Genomic DNA, 18,921 nt, shown 5'->3' on the forward strand with positions numbered 1-18,921 from the left:
TTGTGTTATCGTTGGTTGTATTCTGCCGATTGGATTTGTTGTATTTTAATTATCCGCTCCTTACACTTTAAGTATTATTGCATGCGCTTTATTTATAACTCTGATTAGTTAGTGGATCCGGGTTGGGTCACTACACCATCTAGACCCACCTTTTGTTGGGTTGAAAAAATTTCAACCCAACCCACTAAAATTGTGTGACGGGCCGGGCCGATCCGCCGGGCCTAACCCAAATTGATATCTCTAGTCCACATAACATAAACGAGTTGGTAAGACCTGAAGTGAGAAGAGATTTTCCAACGTTGCGGGTTGTTGTGTGGTTGTTGTGTACATGAGAAATTACATTTAATATTCCAAAAATTTTAGACATGCATAAATCATAATTCATAAACTCTAATTGGGATCGAATCGATAGTGTTAAATATATATGTTAAAATTATTTCATTGGAAAGTACAGTAATCTATACTCTTGTCAAGAGACATTTTCTTTAGATGACCGAAAAATACAAGAACAATTGCAAGAATTGACGCAATGACATTCGTAAATAGGAATCTTCTAAAACTTCTTACAACCATGAGATCCCCAGAAATTTATTCATTTTCAGCATGTCTACGTACCACAATATTTTTGTACAACTCGAAACTAATCAACTCGCTTCAATCACACATCCAGAGAAAGGAAAAAAGGAACTAACTTTTCACCATACAAGACAGATTCAAAGGCTTCAATTCTACCTAAAAAACCTGATGTGAAACGAAGCAGGCAGGGAATGTAACTGGCTTTTGTGTTGGAAAACAAACAACGGCTGGATACTCGTGGAGCCATTAACGCCTGAAACTCACATTGCAACCTTTTGAATTCGCTCTTTTCAGCACACTTTTGGCAGGCATCTGATCTTTTGAGATTGAATGAGGAGATGCAGGCGAGGATGGATTTGTGTTGTTCAGCAACAAATTATTGGAAGACGGTAACTTTAAGATACTTTTCAAGGGCTTGCTGGTTGCACAAGAAATCTCTTTACTCCAATCATCAGATCCAACTTTATCTTTGTCGGATGCAATGGAATCAAAAGTGTCATCTGTGTGAAACCAATCATGTTCCATATCACCTTCTCGAGTCTTGGTATCGACAAGAAAGTCGTCAAAATGATCATCTTTGTTTTCGGGCTGGACTAGAACGCTACAGGAAAAGGTGTCCTCGATTTCGGCTTTCTGAAGGATAATGTCATCACATCCCTCTTTAAATTCAGCTTTTTGGGTTGTTTTCTTCACTTTAGGAAGTTTGAACCATCCTTCAGCCAATAGCGGGAGCAAATTCAAATTCTTCAGGAACGAGCCTTTCTTGGGAGAAGGAGACTCATCCGGTATTTTCTTGCCATCGGCACCCACTAGTCCCATGGCAATAACACTGGTAATGAACAACTGACAAATAGCGCACTTGATTTGTTCGTGTCTCTCAAATGAGGACGCCTCCGTTAGGCCTACCATTCTCTTGATCCCAAGAACTTTACGAGCCAACTCAGCCAATTCACATCGTTTAAACTTTGAATCCTTGAGTATTTTGCTAGCTAGGTAACCAATGTCCACCTCGCTTCTCGTCAACCCCAATTCCTCAAATGGGAACAGATCTTTCTTTTCAGGAATTCCAAAGCCAACAAAATGGATTCTCTTGTCTGAAAGAAACCTCTGGATTGAAGCAGGAAGCTCTTCCCCAGCTAGGAATTTGAGGATCACACAACCAACGCCAAAACACAATAGAACCAACAAAATGGAAGGATCACGAGGATGGCGCATAACATCCAGGCCAACAACTGGAGGATGGTCCCATACTTTACCATCTGGGAAGAGAAAATCTATTGCACATAAAGTCTCGAAATCTTTTGCTTTAAAGGTGATCCCTTCAAGTTTAACTTCGAACCTGTTGGTTCTCAAGTACACCGTCCCCGCCATCATGTACACAAAATTATATGGTTTAGAATCAAGAACAAGTATATTTTAGGAGGTGCATGAAGAAAATCGGCGAACAACAATAAAGAACAGAAACGCAAATCTTAGTGTGGCATAAAGGTATCTAAATCAAATCAACATCTATTGCCAAACATCCCAAGACAATGCAATCTGAAAACCAGTGTTGCCCCCCATGATATCTCAAAGTAATTTTTTGCACAAGGAAAATGATGAGGCTATTCAACCACAATAGAGGTAGGAGTAAACCTAGGAAATCAATGGTTTTTATCTTTGATACCTATATTGGGTAAGGATAAAAACAGCCATGAGAATCATAGCCACCCATTAGCTTGCAACAAAAATTTTGCATCCACAAATTTTAACAGACGGTATTAATCAAAATTGAGGATTTGACTAATTGAACAGATCCAGTCAAAACAAGATTCTCTACATTTATTTAAACGGCAGAGATTATAAGCCAACAAAAGTTAACAATGCTTATTAGCCACCAAAATGCATAAAGATTAAAAATAAAAGCGATTAAAGTCATTTGAAAGTATAACAATGGAAAAGATTAAAAGGAAGCTGGAAGCACAAGTCAAATACTAGAGTGTTACCCAACATCCATTAGATTTCAAATTTCAATATAGAACAACCAAGGAATAGAAGCATAACTGCTTTCCCACTTACTTGCCTTAAATCTATTTATCATCACTATTACATTCTCAGTCAGCAAACACTTATTGTAATCCTTAAGCAGACTTACGTAGAGCTGCAAATTACAAGTACGCTCTCTTAACCCTAATCCTCCTGGTCAGCTGAATGTCCTTGGGCATGATTGTCACCCTCTTGGCGTGAATGGCACAGAGATTGGTGTTCTCAAACAGTCCAACCACGTAAGCCTCAGCTGCTTCCTAGAACCTCAGATCGGTCTTGAAATCATGGGCAATCTCACGAACAGGACTCTGGAATGGGAGTTTATGGATCAACAGTTCGGTGGACTTCTGGTACTTGCGAATATCACGAAGAGCAACGGTTCCAAGACGGAAACGGTGCGGCTACCAGTAGTCGGTGTCGACTTCCTGGCGGCCTTGCTGGCGAGCTGCTTCAGTGGCCTCTTGTCCGTATGGCATCGTTTGGTTAATTTGGTCAAAAACTAAATCAAATTAACCAAATTTTTTAGGTTAATCCAAATGAATAAAATTCATACTAAAACCGATTTAATCGAATCATATTAAAATTCGTTAATTCGGTTATTTTTACAAAAAATTAAAAAAATTTATAAATTTAATGATTAAAATATGATATTTTAAATCATAATAAAACACATCAAGCTTAAAAAAATTAAGTACAATATTAAATATAAACCCATTAAAAATATTATAAATTATATATAAAGCATAATAAAAAAAAATTTAAATTTAAGTATTTATAATTCGGTTAACCGAATTAACCGAGGACGAAAACCGAAAACCGAACCGAATTAATCGAAATTTCTTAACATTAAAATCGAATTTTTGAATTAACCGAATCGAATTTTCGAATTCATTCGATTCGGTCTGTTAATTCGATTTAACCGAAATAAGGCTCACCCCTAGGTATGGGCCATCGGAGTTTCTATGATTGAGATATTGCTTTCATGGGAATTCTGGAATTGTTTCAGTTTGGAAACCATAGGGCTCATTTATAAATATGATTTGAAATTGTTGGCGGGATTTAGAATCGATGTGGACCGTTGATTTAAACAACATATCGACGGCTAAAACAAGCTTAGACCTATTGTTTGGGATAGATGACGTGTGAAAACACGAGTGATCTTGACATGGAAGAAAACATGGACTTTTGTATGCTTGTTTTAATCAACACATTAATATTACACCTGATCTTTAAATTAATATTTTTCCACGAATCGAACCAAAAAAGAGATCTATTTCACAAAAAAATTACAAGAGTTTTTGTGTATTATTGAACTTTGAGCTCTAATATTAATAAAATTTTATGTCTAGATCTGGATTTTTTTACTTAACATTATTTATTCAATTGTTTGAATCTTATGGGAGGCAGAATACCAATAGATCCAAGAATGCCTAACTTTTGCGTAGATGAGAGGCCTTCGAAGATTTCTGGTTGTCTCGGATTCTCTATCTTTGGTGCAAGCACTCACGGGAGGAATGAGATGAAGATCTGCGCATTACTGGAAATCACGTACCATCAATTCGCATATTGATGGACTTAGCATAAGCTATAGATACAATTCATATTTGGAGAAGGACTAGCTTTATTGTTAGTAGTACAACTCCCTCTCCCTCTCCCTCTCCCTCTCCCTGAGTTTTGGGAGACTATGATTCTAGAAAACGTTATAAATTGAAGTTTTTTAAAATATAAATTTTTTTATATGTATTTTTTTTAAAATCAAAACATAAGGTCAGTGGGAGGTTTAGTGAAATAGTGGATAGAAAATTAGGAATGAGTAATTATGGAACAATGGATTTTGGTGTCTTTAATGATAGTTAGTATAGTATGCTCATATTTTATATAATAAAAGAGATATGCTAGATAATAAATTTCCGAGTTTTCCCAAAAAAAAATAAAAAATAATTTTTTTGGTTCATTAACTTGTTCATTTTTTGGTTTTGATCTATTGACTTTTAAAAGTTTGGTTTTAGTACACTAGATTTTAATTCTCGATTATTTTGGTTCAATCGCAGATGCAACGATTTTACATACAACATTTTTTTTAACCAAATCATCATTTTTCAATGTCACGTCAACATTTCATGATGTCACGCCAACAATTGGACCAACGTAGCCAAAAACTAAAAGTTAGTGAACTAAAACCAAACTTCAAAAAATTAATAGACCAACTCAGAAAATGAACAAGTTAATGGACTAAAAAGCTATTTTTTTTTTTTAATAAAAAAAATCATATAAAATGTTGCACATGATTCCGGTGTGTTAAAATCGTTGGAGATGTAAACGCGACACACAGCAAAGAAACTAAACGTGTTTTTCTAACGTCGAGTACGGCCCAAGAACAAATGCACGCGTTCGCCTTCGTGTAACCTCACTCCTCCTTCAACACTCGCCATTTCTCAATCTCTGCTCCTCGACATTATGCGCATTCCATATCCGCCTCCCGATTTCCCTGCAGCCTGTTTCTCCGTAGATTGATTCAAAGATCGATCGTTCAGCTGAGGAAATAGATATCGATAAGTATATAGATTGATCAGTGATGGTGCTACCTCTAATGAAGCTTGGCACGCTTGCACTGAGGACTTTGAGCAAACCCATTGCGGCTAGACTCAAGAAAGAGGCCGGTATCCACCCTAAGTTCCGCAATTTTATCGTTAGCATCGCTCAGGTATTTGATTTTATTCCTCCCACGATCATGCATCTATTCAAGAAAACTCGAAAAGGGTTCCGTTGTTTGGTTTTTTCCCCTAATTTCGTGCATCTTCTATTGGGATTTATTCTTTTAATGTCAACCTATTTATTCCGGGAAAATATGTTGCTCTCAGTTTCGTGGATGCCAAGTCTTGTTAGTGTTATGAACCCGCTCACGTTTGAGTGCCTATTTTAAATAAATTTTAGCTACCTATTAGGCATTAGCATCCAATCATGTCAAAGAAGGCTGAAATTGCAATCCTCCGTAATCGGGTTGGGCTTGTGTAAACACAGTGTCTGTGTCAAAACCATCATGCTTTTGTAGCCTGTAGGAACCTTGGGGTCGGCATTTTCCTCGAGAAAATGCTCAGGGTTTATCTGGCACTTGTTGATCGAACCCTCACTCTTGCCATCAAGTGGGATAGGTTTCTGCTGCTCATTACACCTGTTTTAGTAATCTTGTGATTTCGTTTATTATTAATTCATCATTGTTGTTCTTGTCTTCATTATCATTTGAGTCCATGTTTTATTTCCTAATGCATATTCATATCTGTATCTGTTCTTGTTTAGGATACATTGAGTTCCTTTGGCCCAACCTCATCTGTGATGTACATTGGCTTATATAGGCGTTAGTGATTATCCAAATGCATTTCTTGGGTTGTCTTTCTAATATTTCATTTACTACATTCCAGATTTCCAGGGCTTTTGGTATTGCTTTGCCATTTCCCTTTCACTATTTTCAATATCTCTCCTCATTCATTGAAGACTTTTATCCTTTTCCCCATTGTTGTAAGACGACGAAAGCAAATTTTGGAAAACTTCCCAAATTCATATACAATGTTTTGCGTGGATTTCATTTTTTTAGTGATCATGTTCATGAATGGATATGTTCAAGAATGTGTAGTTGAATAATTCCGTTTGACCCATTTTACTTAAAATTTTTCTCTTTACGTTGATGATGGAAATCAGGCCAATCACCGTATGACCACAACCATGCAACGGCGTATATATGGTCATGCTACTGATGTTGAAATTCGACCTTTGAATGAAGAGAAAGCTGTGCAAGCTGCAGTTGATCTCCTGGGGGAATTTTTTGTCTTCTCGGTGCTGTATTCTATTCAGCCAGCTATTTTTTAGTTGCACAAGATTTGGAAATCTACATTTGACTTTTTTTGTACATTTTTGTTCGTGAATTTAATTGTAAAACAAGACAAGTAGTCGATGACAACTTAACATAACCTGTGTAGGATGCCATGCAAGTTTCCGAGACGTGACTTGACTTTTCACTAGACATTTTTGTGAGTGAATTTCATTTGAAAACAAGATATGTAGTTGATGATAACTTAATATATTCTGCCTGGGGGAAAACGAAGATGCGGTGCTGCAATAGAATTTTGTTTTACCTTATATTCTACTGATGTTCGTCTCAAGTTGATTCCTGGTCATGTTACCCTTGTTGGAGAAAATTGAATTTTAGTTGCTCAAGCGGCAAATTAAATTGTGTTTGTGACCGTAAAATAACTCCAAAAAATAAAAAAGAAAAAAAAAACTCCAAATGATTGTCTGTTTTGTGCCGTTACCATACTTCCTCTGCTTCCTGCCGCGTATAAATTTTACTTTGATTTGGTAAAATACTCTGAAAAACATGTTTTGCTGATTGTTGAAAATATATGGCACCTCAAAGTTGATGATTCCTTCTTCCCAGTGTATTGATTTCATACCTGGTAGTTTGATAGTTTCCACAAGGTTTCGTGATATATAGTTTGGGCCATTTAAAATCTGGCCTCATTTTTCGGTTTAGTATTTGTGATACCTAGGAGCAGAGTGACATTTCTATGAATTATTAGGAATTTGATTTCATGCAACAAAGTGTGCACCCACCCTTATATTATCTGAATCACTAATTATATGATTAGGTTGCTGTAGCTGCTCTGTTCTTTGAGGTGCAAAGAAATTCCAGATCAGAAGCCAAGAAGGAGGAACTTCGCAAACAAGAACTGCAGGTACTGTGTCATGTAATTTGGCACTTTTCCCCCTGTTTTTGTCCATGAAATCTGAGTTGATAGGATTTTCTTGAGTACCAAAAAACTGGGATGTATGGACGGACGTAATTAGAAAAATAGTGGCATGAAGTTTTTGTTATGTGCGATAAGAGAACATCGAGGTGACCATTAATGGGAGTACTGCTGGAAACAGTTCTCTGCCGTAATATTCACTTAATAAATATAAGTTGTTTTTGAGCTTTATCATTGTGGCATGCATGATTTAGGTACCGTTTGAAAGAGCTTTTAGGAACACTTCTTAGCTTTTTCTTAACAAAATTTCAAATTTTTATGAAGGAAAAGCTTAGAAGTTTTTCCTAAAAGCTCTCTCGAACACTACCTGTGATTAACTAGAGGAAAGCTATGCAATGTGTCACATTCCCTTCGTCGATTGTCGAGTATCTGACTCTTGATAGCATAACTTTGCTGACAAGTTTGTAACCACATGAGAATTAGTTGAGAACCAAATTGTGCAGCTTCGATGATGGAAGATGGGAAAAGTTTTCTCACTTATCTACACAACGTTTTATTAGTTTCCTTTTATTTATTTGGATGTTGCGTGTGTGAGAAAATCATCGGTAAGCTCTCACAACGAATTCCAGGGAATGAAGCAACGTGATGACGAGTTAGCCAAAGAGGTGGAGCTTCTCAAGCGAAAAATAGAAGAGATCGAGCAGCTTGCCAAGGCACGTGGACTCGCTGGTGTCTTTAATTTCAGGCATGCTCAATCTGAGGAAGCCAAGCCGAAAACTGCTGCTTGAACTGATAATATGAACGGCAAATTTGCATTTTTGGATTTAAAAGGCAAAATTTCTTCTCCTCGCTCATTGGACATAATTGCTACCCGCAGTGATTGAATTGAATTCATTTGTAAAGAAGTATGCGCACGCATTCAAAGGTTTGCGGTTTGTGAATCGGAAAACTATTTCCATATACTTGCTGCAAAATATCGATCTTGGCATGGTATTTGACGAAATGGTGAAGGATCTTCAAGTTTTCCATGTTGCTTATTAACCGCGTTAATCGGTGTGAATAAATTCAACTGCTCCGAGCGATGATTTTGAAAAATTCATATTTTAAGATCTAGCCGTCGGATTGACCTGAAATTTGAACAGCAGCTTCAAAACATCTTGAACTTTATTCTGAACGGTGGAGATCGGATTTGAATCTCTCAAAAATTAAATTTGATTTTTTTATTAAGGCTGCTCTGTTATTCGCTCTTCAAAAATCTAATTTCCTACAAAATTAACCGGGGAAGTGAAATACACACACAGGAACTAAAACACATAAAAACACATAAAAATAATATGAATGCACACAAAAATATATATAAAAATATCACAAACTAATGCATACAAACTGCACTTATCAACACCCCCATACTTAAACATTGTTCGCCCTCGAGCAAGACATGCAAAAACAAAATGCAAACAAAAACATAAGTAAGGACAAGTCATGAATGTGCACAACCTCTGAGAAGTTCAATTACCAACAAAAAATCACCGACATGCTCTCAACTTTTCATAATACACCTTCGGTTTAGCGTGAACGTACGTGTGTGAAATGTCATTCCAGTTTCATGCAACTTAGATCGAATTCGTTTCAAATCTGCTTAGCGACCTATGACAAATCAGTGCAAGTTTCACTTTTCAAGTGCTCATTCCTTCCAACGACCTCTAGACATACCCACCTCCCTTGAAATAATGAATTACACACCTCCGGATTTTGCACCCGGTATTGCTTTAGCCCCAATAATTACCCGCTGACTTAGCTACAACTGGCTAGGATACGAAAAATCATTCTATTTTTTTTTTCTAATCCCCTCGTCTATAGCCCGGATGGAGCATCAATCCCATTTTACCCGCATACTTAGCCTTAAATTTAATTTAATTTTTTTTAGGATTTTAATCCTTTCAAGGCCCGGATGAAATTGTATATAAATTTTTTCTAGGTGCGCCCAAGATCATAAGTGTAAACTAGAGCCTCATCAAAATTCATAGAACACAATCAAGATCCACAAACCACCTATTGCCGTGCAATGGTCAAACAGACAGAAACTTCATCAAATCTTTTGTTACAATTCACTGGTCTAACATTAGTGCTTAAAAATATTCACGGTTCAACCTACAGTTTCTCATGTCAAGTCAAGAGCAAAAAAAAATTTTCAAAAATCAATTTTTTCAAATAAACTTCATCATCATTGGCTATTATGACTCATCCGACCCATGCAATGCAAACAATAACAAAAACACACTATATGCAAACAAATACGAAACACAACGGATGCAAAACAAACACACAAATGCGATAAACTAGTCTACCCCCTCCCCCCCCCCTTCATACTTATCCAAAGCATTGCCCTCAATGCTTCAGAACAATGAACAGAATGCAAACAAACAACCCATGCAATGAAAAACAAAAACACAAAGAAAACACAAATAACACTCCCCTGGTTTTCGATTCATTCTCTTTCTTCTTGACAGAATCCTTCGGGACGGTATCAACATTCTAGAATACGGCAGGCACGACCAACTGGCATGGGAAAGAAACAAAAATCAAATAAAAACAAAAATAAAAACCAAAAACATAATAAAAAAAACAAAAACACTGGGTTGCCTCCCAGTCAGCACTAAATTTATAGTCTATAGCCCGACTATACTCCTCTTTGAGTGGCGAAATTAAAGGTGGTTTATCCACCGTCTGTGAAAAACTCGAATCAGTCCTGCACTTGCATGCTACATCATTAAAGAACTTGTGCAAGGGATTAATTCCTGCAGACAACTGCACCTGCAGACATGCACCAACATCATGCATCTCATCAACCAAACGAATAGCAAAACAAGATTTCAAAATTGGGCTCTCAGTAGCCGACTTAGACATAGTAAAAACTACTTGTTCATCGTTCAATCTCAGAACCAACTCTCCCTTCTCAACATCAACTAGGGCTCTACTAGCAGCAAGAAAAGGACGCCCTAAAATCAGTGGAACCTCACAGTCCTCATCCATGTCAAGAATAACAAAATCTACAGGGTATATAAAGTGTTCTATCTTGACTAGGACATTCTCTACGATCCCTCTCGGATATTTAATAGAACCATCAGCAAATTTAAGAGAGATAGCAGCAGGTTCTATATTTTCAACTCCTAATTTTCGAGCAATAGAATAAGACATTAAATTAATGCTCGACCCAAGATCACACAACACATTCTCAAAAGACAAACTTCTAATATGACAGGGTATAGAAAAACTCTCTGGATCCTGAGATTTTGTTGGAAGCTTCTTTTGCAACACCGTCGAGCACTCTTCCTTCATTGTGACTTGCGTAAGATCATTCAGCTTCTTTTTATTTTTCAGCAAGTCTTTCAAAAACTTTGCATATCTCGACATCTGAGCTAAAGCATCTGCAAAAGGTATGTTAATATGCAGTTTCTTGAAAATTTCAAGAAACTTCTTAAATTGAGAATCAAATAATAGTTGCTTAGCTCTAAGAGGCAAATGTAAAGTAGATAAATCAACATTTTTATTAACTTCAAATTTTGAAGTCTTACCTTTCTTACCTATCGTGGAGGATTTTTCTGTACGCACCTCCTCTTTTTTTTCATCAATTTTCGGCCCTTCCACAGCCTTCTCGTCTTCCGGTTGCTTCTCAGACTGTTCAGATTGTGACCTCGTCACTACCATAATTGCATTCACGCTTTTGGGATTGAGCTCAGTGTTGCTCGGTAGAGATCCAGTAGGACGATTTGACAATTGGGAAGCAATTTGACCCATCTAACTTTCCAACCTCTGCATCATAGCTTCTTGATTTTGTAAACGAGCCTCAGTACCCGCCACATATTTCATCATTATTTCCTCGAAGGTCGGCTTCTTCTCCTCTTGCTTGGACTGCCAGTTCTGATTATAATTGTTGTTGTAGGAGCTGTACGGCTGCCGTCCTTGATTTCCCATAAAATTTACAGCATCAACTTCAAACAACTGCTGATCCTCTTTCAGATTCCCTTGTGTTGGTGCTGTTTTCATGAGTGCCACTTGATGTGTTAGAGAGTCGATCTTAGCGTTCAGGGCCATCAAAGCATCGACCTCTAGAATTCCACCATTCTTTTCCTTCGTTACATCCGGCCACCCAATATTACTCTCTGCCATGTTGCCAATGATCTCCCAAGCTTCAGCTGGCGTCTTTCTGAATAAGCATCCATTGACTGCAGCATCCAGCATAGATCGAACCGACTGATCGGCTCCGTTGTAGAACGTTTGGGTCTGCTGGCTTTGAGTAAGATTATGCTGAGGACATGTCCTCAACATCTTTTTGAACCTGGTCCATGCCTCATGTAGAGATTCTCCCTCCTTTTGCTTGAAAGATATAATATCAGAGAATAACTTAGCCATCTTCGTAGGAGGGAAATATTTCTTTAGGAATTCTTGGACAAGCCCCGTCCAAGTAGTAATAGAACCAGTCGGCAGGTCATCAAGCCACTCCAAGGCTTTGCACTGTAGAGAGAATGGGAATAACCGCAGTCTTACTGCATCAGAGGTTACCCCATTGACTTTGAAGGTGTCGCAGATCGACAGGAATCGCTCCAGATGAGCGTAAGGATCCTCAGTAGAAGTGCCTCCAAATCGTGCTTGAAGTTGGATCATCTGAATAGTTGAGGGTTTAAGCTCAAAGCTGTTCGCCTCAACAGCGGGGCGAACGATGCTGGATCCATAACCTTCAACCGGAGGCCTAATAAGATCCCAAACAGTGCGGTTGTCAACTTCTTCTGCCATTTCTTCCTCAGACTCAGAATCAAGCTCCAAATTAAGATCTTTCCTAGCTCTTCGAATCCTACTAAGCGTGCGTTTTATCTCCAAATCGAGTGGTAGGAGATTTTTGAATAGTCGAGATCGATGCATGCACTAGCAGATGAGTACCTGACAAACACAAATAAAATAAAAAAAAATTCAGAAAGCAGATGAATAAAAAAAACAGTCTAATCTCAAGAGAAATAAAAATTTTGATATCAAACAGTCCCCGGCAACGGCGCCAAAAACTTAACCGCGTTAATCGGTGTGAATAAATTCAACTGCTCCGAGCGATGATTTTGAAAAATTCATAATTTAAGATCTAGCCGTCGGATTGACCTGAAATTTGAACAGCAGCTTCAAAACATCTTGAACTTTATTCTGAACGGTGGAGATCGGATTTGAATCACTCAAAAATTAAATTTGATTTTTCTATCAAGGCTGCTCTGTTATTCGCTCTTCAAAAATCTAATTTCCTACAAAATTAACCGGGGAAGTGAAATACACACACAGGAACTAAAACACATAAAAACACATAAAAATAATATGAATGCACACAAAAATATATATAAAAATATCACAAACTAATGCATACAAACTGCACTTATCACTTATCCAGTTTTTTACTATCGGATCTTAAATTTTTTTGCTGGCCTAATTTTTTCACCTCGTGCATACCACCAGTATGCTGAATGATGGAATATAAATATAAGGTATACTGGGGAATTTCGTTGATGATACTATCGTCTTATCGACCCCTTGAAATTGGATAAAAATAAGATGTTTGTGGTGACTCTCTTCCTTTTCAGGTAACCAAGTAATTGTATTGGGTAGAATGGATGTATAGGTTCAAGTTTTAGGTGTTCGCAGACTGTAGTTTGTTTAAAAATTAAATAAATATCCATAAATATCGTAATAAACGTAAAAAAGTCGAGGTGTATTATTAGTTTGATTTTCTCGGTTCCCATGGAATCTTCTGGGTCTTTAATTTCGGGAGAATATTCTGTAGAAATAAGAAGTACTTATTGTACTAATGTTGTTGGAAATTTGGAATCACCTTGTTCAAAAATTTATTTGATATTTGAGCCAGATCATGGAGCAAGATAATTTTTATAATTTTTATTTTTTTTTGGGAAAAAGGAAAAAAATGTATTGCACATATTTTGAGTTTACCACTTGATTTGTTGAACATATGAAAGGATAGCGAGCTATTATTTTTCTTCATTAAAAAAATCATGTAAAAAGGTTGAAAAGAATAAACATTGGCAAACCCACGATGCAGCAAGAATATATTTTGTTTTGATCGATTCGTCTACAAATAGAACGAGCAAATCAGAAAACCTACAATTTATTTCGAGATGAATAACATTAAAAAAAAAAGAAAAAAAAAGGATTTATTTGACTTGAATTAAATAAAAAATTTTCTTATATCGGAATATAATTCGTCTGCTAAACATAATTTAAAAAATAACACCAACGTTGAAAATAAAACTTATGTTCCTACAAATTAAACCTTAACCAAAGATTGATGCCTAGCTAGCGGTTAGTAGAAGTCGTGAAGTTGATATCACGTCTTGGAAATTGAACTCGGCGAAATTGAAAGATATAAGTATCATTTAATGTTATTTTTAACTCCAAACTCACATTTAATCAACAATTAAAAAAAACAAATAAATAAATTATATTTATTCGTGGTCATCTTGTAGTATTATACGTGTTGCTGGTAAAAATGATCAGGCATTATTTTTAATTATTCCAAAAAATCAGCCGGAAAAAGTATACAAAATGCTTCATATATTCTTTTAATAAGATTATCATGCATTTACAAGAACTTTTTTGTTCGATCTAACCTCACTTGGAGAGCATCAAGAATTTGACAAAACGAATCTCATTTTAGGAGATAGTGGATTCTGCCCTTTATGCCTTTCTTCCACACCATGTCTTCCTATTTTTGATTCGTTTTATTTATACATATATTCATAAGATAATTTTTTTTAAACAAAAAATTGTACTTTAGTCTCGTTAGTTTATTGCGTTTTTTGGCCTCTATGTTATCAAATCAAACTCTTAGGCCCCGTTTGGATTTGGTAGACATTTTTAAAAAAAAAACATTTTTGTAAGCTATAATTTTTGGCTTTTGAAAAAGCTCTAATTTTGACTTAAAAAAGTGCTTATTTAAGCACTTTTCTGGTCAACCAAACACTTTATTAAATGAAAAGCACTTAAAAAAATGCTTTTTTGGTCTGGCTTTTGAAACCAAACGAAGCCATAGTTTTGTACAAGTTGTATCTTTTATATATACTAATGTATTGATTCATCCGTTGCGTGCTTGTATATCATATTTTAAAAATTATCGAGGGACTAAACTATAATTTGAAATGTCGAAATTAAAAAAAAATAAAACAAAATATAATATTTATATCAAATACGGGCAATCTCGATAAAAAAAAAATGGTACCTAAGAGATAAATTTTTTATATATAGAGAAATATATATATATATATATATTTACAATTTTAGTAATTTTTTATTGAAAATTAAATTAAACATTGTATCAATTCCATGTATTTTTTTTAATAAACGAACTAACACTGATTTTGATAACTTAAATGATCAAGCACAAAAACAAACATGCATAACAAAAAAAAAAAAAATATTTCGATAATAAAATGATGAAAAAAATTTCGATCAAACAAGTGAAATTAATCGAGTGATTTATTGGTTTGATCAGTTCAAATCTTTGTAAGTAAATTAGATTTGGTTATTTAATATAATAATAAATTTTAATATAACTTGGCAATTATATTAAATAAAATAATATAATAAAACAAAATGAATAAGAATTACCGACCATGGTTTGCCCCAACAACTACTACTGCGGCTTGCACATTGGAGGATTGAGAAGAGAATCCCTTTCACTCTCTCCCTCTGCAGCCTCACACACCTTTACAGGTCTTTTCTCTTATTGACTTTGTTTCGCTTTGCTCTCGCCTCTTTTAAGGATTTTCTGAGATTTCAGTAAAAAAAAGGGATTTCGATTTTTCAAGGATTTGCTGGGATTTACTCTGATTTCGTGAGGCTTGTTTGAACTCGTTGATTTCTTCATTTTTTTTTTTAGGGTTGAATTATGTGTTTTCTCTGCTTTTATTCGCGAATTTTGGCCGAACCCTTTTGTTGTTTCTCCGAAATTAGGGTTTATAGGTTCAATTCCTTTGCTTAAACAATTGTTTTGTGGTTTGGGAATTTTGGTGTGTGATTGTTTTTGTTATTTCTAGTTTTTGATGTGTTACTTGGAGGTTCATCTTGGTATCGTTGAAAAGTCTTCTCCAAATTTTGGCGATCCTGAAGTTATACTGCATAATATTTCGGTGTGAAAGAACCTGTGGTCGGCTATCTGTCTTGTGTTTACTTGAAGGATTTTTCTCCCAGGATTTGATTGCAAATTTCTGAATTGGATGTTTTAGTGATTGGGAACAAATTTCCTCTTCCCATTGTTGTAACTTTTTTAGCATTGTCTGCTTTATGTTTTCAGCAGCTTCTTGCGAGTACTGGGTGATATTTGCTGCTATTTTCTTGGATGAGGAAGGGTTCAAAGACCAGTGCTTGCAAGTCTGCATCGCACCAGCTCTTCAAAGACAGGGCAAAGAATCGTGTGGATGATCTGCAAGGCATGTTTAGCGATCTTCAATCTGCTAGGAAGGATAGCCGCACTGTTGATGTTAACTTGCTAGAAGAGCAAGTTCATCAGATGCTTCGTGAATGGAAGGCTGAGCTCAATGAACCGTCCCCAGCTTCTTCACAGCAGCAAGTAATCCTTTTACCTCAAGATTGTGTCTACATTTTTATACTGAAGTGTTGCATGTTGCACTAATGAATTTATTTGTTACAATGCCAATGAAAATTTGTAGTTAGTCTGTAATATTACCTATTACAATTTAGTTGTTTTTATGCATGATAAGGTATGAAATCATGTTTGTTCCCCTACATACTTCAATCCGTCTTCAGAATCTAGGGTGTTACATGTCACAATTCACAAGGGTGTGGGAAGTTCTTGAATGATGGACATTTGTTTATGCAATCAATCCTTCGCCTTTTTATCATAACTTACGTTTTTAGCTGGTATTTTATTTTTATAATCATAGTTTTTGTGCGAACTGAAAATGTTGTTTGTACATTTGTGGGTGAAGTATCTGGGGCCTGAGTTTCTCAGTGTGTGATAATTGCTTCACAGGGTGGTAGTCTGGGCTCGTTTTCATCTGAGATCTGTAGGCTGCTGCAGCTTTATGAGGAGGAAGATGATGCAACAAGTGCATTAGCTGTACCTAAGCCAGATCCCGAGGCACAAAAAGTTGTGGAGAAATCTACTACGCAGGAGGTTGGCATTTTGTTTGCAAATATTTATAGTTAGCTGGATATGTTTGATTTCACTTTAATGGAGGTGGACAGGTGGTGTATAATTCTTTTATGGTTTTTATTCAATTGGGGTTTAAGCTTTGTATCACTGAATTTCGTTCCTCGCACCAAGCTTTGTGAGGTCAAACAATGCTGCATTCTTCACAAGTCGTGAACTAATTCTGTGTCATTTCTGCCATCAACTAACAGCTTTGTGAATTTTGGAATATGTTTTCTGGCAGTCGCATCTTTTTTGTCCTATGCGCTATTGAATTTATTTAGGCATCTCACTTTCAAAATTATCCCTTCTCTTTACATGAGATTTATTTTTAGTTACTATCTTCTAGTGTGTCTTGCTGTTGTATATTGTTCTTATCCATATATTTTGTTATTTTGTTTGTGGTAGGGCTTTAATGTGTCCAGTGGTCCTCAAGAACAAGCCCTTCAGTTCGTTGATCAATGCAAAAGCTCTGGGATTGGAGTTAACCAGATTGGAATGCACAATATGAATTTGGCCGATTTTCAATCATATGATTTCCATCCTGAGCTTGAGCACCATTATTTCCCTGGGTTTAATGGCCACTGTTTCATAGGGGAGGATGGTATGCCTCAGATTTCTGGTTATCAACAAACTATCTGCCCTCCCCCTTCTGCTTTCTTAGGGCCAAAGTGCGCCCTTTGGGATTGTCCCAGACCAGCTCAAGGGTCAGACTGGTGCCAGAAGTCTGATGACTATTGCAGTGCTTATCATGCTGGGCTTGCACCTGATGAAGGCTACCTTGGAAGGCCACCGGTTGTACGCCCTGGAGGTATTGGTTTAAAGGATAACTTACTGTTTGCAGCTCTCGGTACTAAGGCTCAAGGAAAAGATGTTGGCATTCCTGATTGCGAGGGGGCTGCTACTGCAAAATCTCCTTGGAATGCCCCTGGTTAGTTGTCTGTTCTTGCCATCTTCCTGAACAATGCTTAAATTTTCACGTCCATGTTTATTTGAGATTACTGATCCACCTTCTTTGCAAACCAGAACTCTTTGATCTTATTGTTTTGGATGGTGAAACGATCAGAGAGTGGCTATTTTTTGATAAGCCACGTAGAGCCTTTGAGAGTGGTAATAGAAAGCAACGATCTTTGCCAGATTACAATGGAAGGGGCTGGCACGAGTCAAGGAAACAAGTGATGAATGAATTTGGTGGTTTGAAGAGATCATACTACATGGATCCACAACCAATGGAAAATTTTGAGTGGCACCTCTATGAATACGAAATTAACAAGTATGATTCGTGCGCATTATACAGATTGGAAGTTAAGCGAGTGGACGGGAAGAAAAGTCCCAAGGGGAAACTAAGTAATGATTCTGTTGCTGATCTGCAAAAGCAAATGGGTAGACTGACTGCCGAATTTCCTAATGAAAAGCAGCGCATGGTTAAGGGGAGGGGAAAAGCCTGTGTGAAGGATGGAACTGGAAGCATTTATCCTGCATCGAACCAATTGTCAAGCCCAGTTGAAGTACTTGATTATTCAAAAGGTTCGCCGTACGATTATCTCGTTGACAATATGAACGGGTACTACTTGACATGAATCACATGATCGAGTTATTTGAATGCAACATGAATAAGGGACATTTTCCTTCCTTTCACCCGGTTGCCGAGCAAGTGGTGAAGTCTTTATTTACTTATCGCAATGGGTTTGTTGTCATCTAATTACAGCTTATAGATGGCTCGGACCAATTTAACTTCTAGAGAACAGCTATAAATACCGAAACTGGCCATCCTAACGCATCATTTATCGACTATGTACGTGTGCACTTTTGGTGCCAATTGTATGGAGAATTTGTTCATGTTCCTCTTGTGTATATTATTTTGAATATTTGAAATGACAAGCAATTATATATCATTTAAAATCGATGTATTTTTATGTGCTTTCATTTTATATCTTTTAAAAAATTTATTGCTTTAGATCACTCATTCATCAGTTTTTTAACCACCTCAAACTCTTTGGTGCTTGCAACTTGCAAGCCTAGTTTACATGAGACAATATAACTTGCTGTGATTCTCAATCCCTTTCTCGTTTCCAGTCTCTCTGGATTCATTTACCGATCCTTTCCATTTTTTGTGATCTAAACAGACTTCAGAGTTATCTCAAAATTTGGAAATCGACTTTCATAAGATTTTGAATATTTGGACATTCAATTATTGTGGTTTAACGTCCAAACTTTACAAATGATTATTCTATGTTGCTGAAGTATTTTATTTAGAGTCAGGCATGTTTTGCCATCTACCTAAAGTGTAACTATTTTTCATCTGTTGCTTTGAAAAGAATACACAGATCAAGTTCTACCCATGTTTGTCTCGCCCTAAAATACATCAAATTGCCGCGC

General features: G+C 36.5%; 3 protein-coding genes across 3 annotated transcripts; 2 read left to right on the plus strand and 1 right to left on the minus strand.

Annotated features, from left to right (window-relative positions):
- Nucleotides 1-409: 409 nt before the first annotated feature.
- LOC140883092 (uncharacterized) lies at nt 410-3,080 on the minus strand. The gene is made up of 2 exons (XM_073289403.1): nt 2,711-3,080; nt 410-1,915 (listed from the first exon to the last, which is right to left on the minus strand). Exon 2 carries the CDS (start codon nt 1,789-1,791, stop codon nt 823-825), a length of 969 nt encoding a protein of 322 aa, XP_073145504.1. The 5' UTR covers nt 1,792-1,915; nt 2,711-3,080; the 3' UTR covers nt 410-822.
- Nucleotides 3,081-4,985: 1,905 nt separating this feature from the next.
- LOC140883093 (uncharacterized) lies at nt 4,986-8,369 on the plus strand. Its single transcript, XM_073289404.1, has 4 exons — nt 4,986-5,305; nt 6,298-6,432; nt 7,245-7,331; nt 7,973-8,369. The coding sequence occupies exons 1-4, from the start codon at nt 5,177-5,179 to the stop codon at nt 8,129-8,131; spliced, it is 510 nt and encodes a 169-aa protein (XP_073145505.1). The 5' UTR covers nt 4,986-5,176; the 3' UTR covers nt 8,132-8,369.
- A 6,633-nt stretch (nt 8,370-15,002) lies between these two features.
- Nucleotides 15,003-18,448, plus strand: LOC140883090 (transcription factor VOZ1-like). The gene is made up of 5 exons (XM_073289401.1): nt 15,003-15,104; nt 15,688-15,960; nt 16,384-16,527; nt 16,951-17,473; nt 17,569-18,448. The coding sequence occupies exons 2-5, from the start codon at nt 15,730-15,732 to the stop codon at nt 18,120-18,122; spliced, it is 1,452 nt and encodes a 483-aa protein (XP_073145502.1). The 5' UTR covers nt 15,003-15,104; nt 15,688-15,729; the 3' UTR covers nt 18,123-18,448.
- The last annotated feature ends 473 nt before the right edge of the window (nt 18,449-18,921 follow it).

Source organism: Henckelia pumila, chromosome 2 (genome assembly GCF_033568475.1).
Source record: "Henckelia pumila isolate YLH828 chromosome 2, ASM3356847v2, whole genome shotgun sequence".
Classification (NCBI taxonomy): Eukaryota; Viridiplantae; Streptophyta; class Magnoliopsida; order Lamiales; family Gesneriaceae; genus Henckelia; species Henckelia pumila.

Coding starts and splice junctions, on each gene's coding strand:
- LOC140883093 (XM_073289404.1), top strand. CDS start 5,177: ATGGTGCTACCTCTAATGAAGCTTGGCACGCTTGCACTGAGGACTTTG. Junction 5,306..6,297: donor TTATCGTTAGCATCGCTCAG/GTATTTGATTTT, acceptor GATGGAAATCAG/GCCAATCACCGTATGACCAC. Junction 6,433..7,244: donor GGGAATTTTTTGTCTTCTCG/GTGCTGTATTCT, acceptor TTATATGATTAG/GTTGCTGTAGCTGCTCTGTT.
- LOC140883092 (XM_073289403.1), bottom strand. CDS start 1,791: ATGCGCCATCCTCGTGATCCTTCCATTTTGTTGGTTCTATTGTGTTTT.
- LOC140883090 (XM_073289401.1), top strand. CDS start 15,730: ATGAGGAAGGGTTCAAAGACCAGTGCTTGCAAGTCTGCATCGCACCAG. Junction 15,961..16,383: donor CAGCTTCTTCACAGCAGCAA/GTAATCCTTTTA, acceptor ATTGCTTCACAG/GGTGGTAGTCTGGGCTCGTT. Junction 16,528..16,950: donor AGAAATCTACTACGCAGGAG/GTTGGCATTTTG, acceptor TGTTTGTGGTAG/GGCTTTAATGTGTCCAGTGG.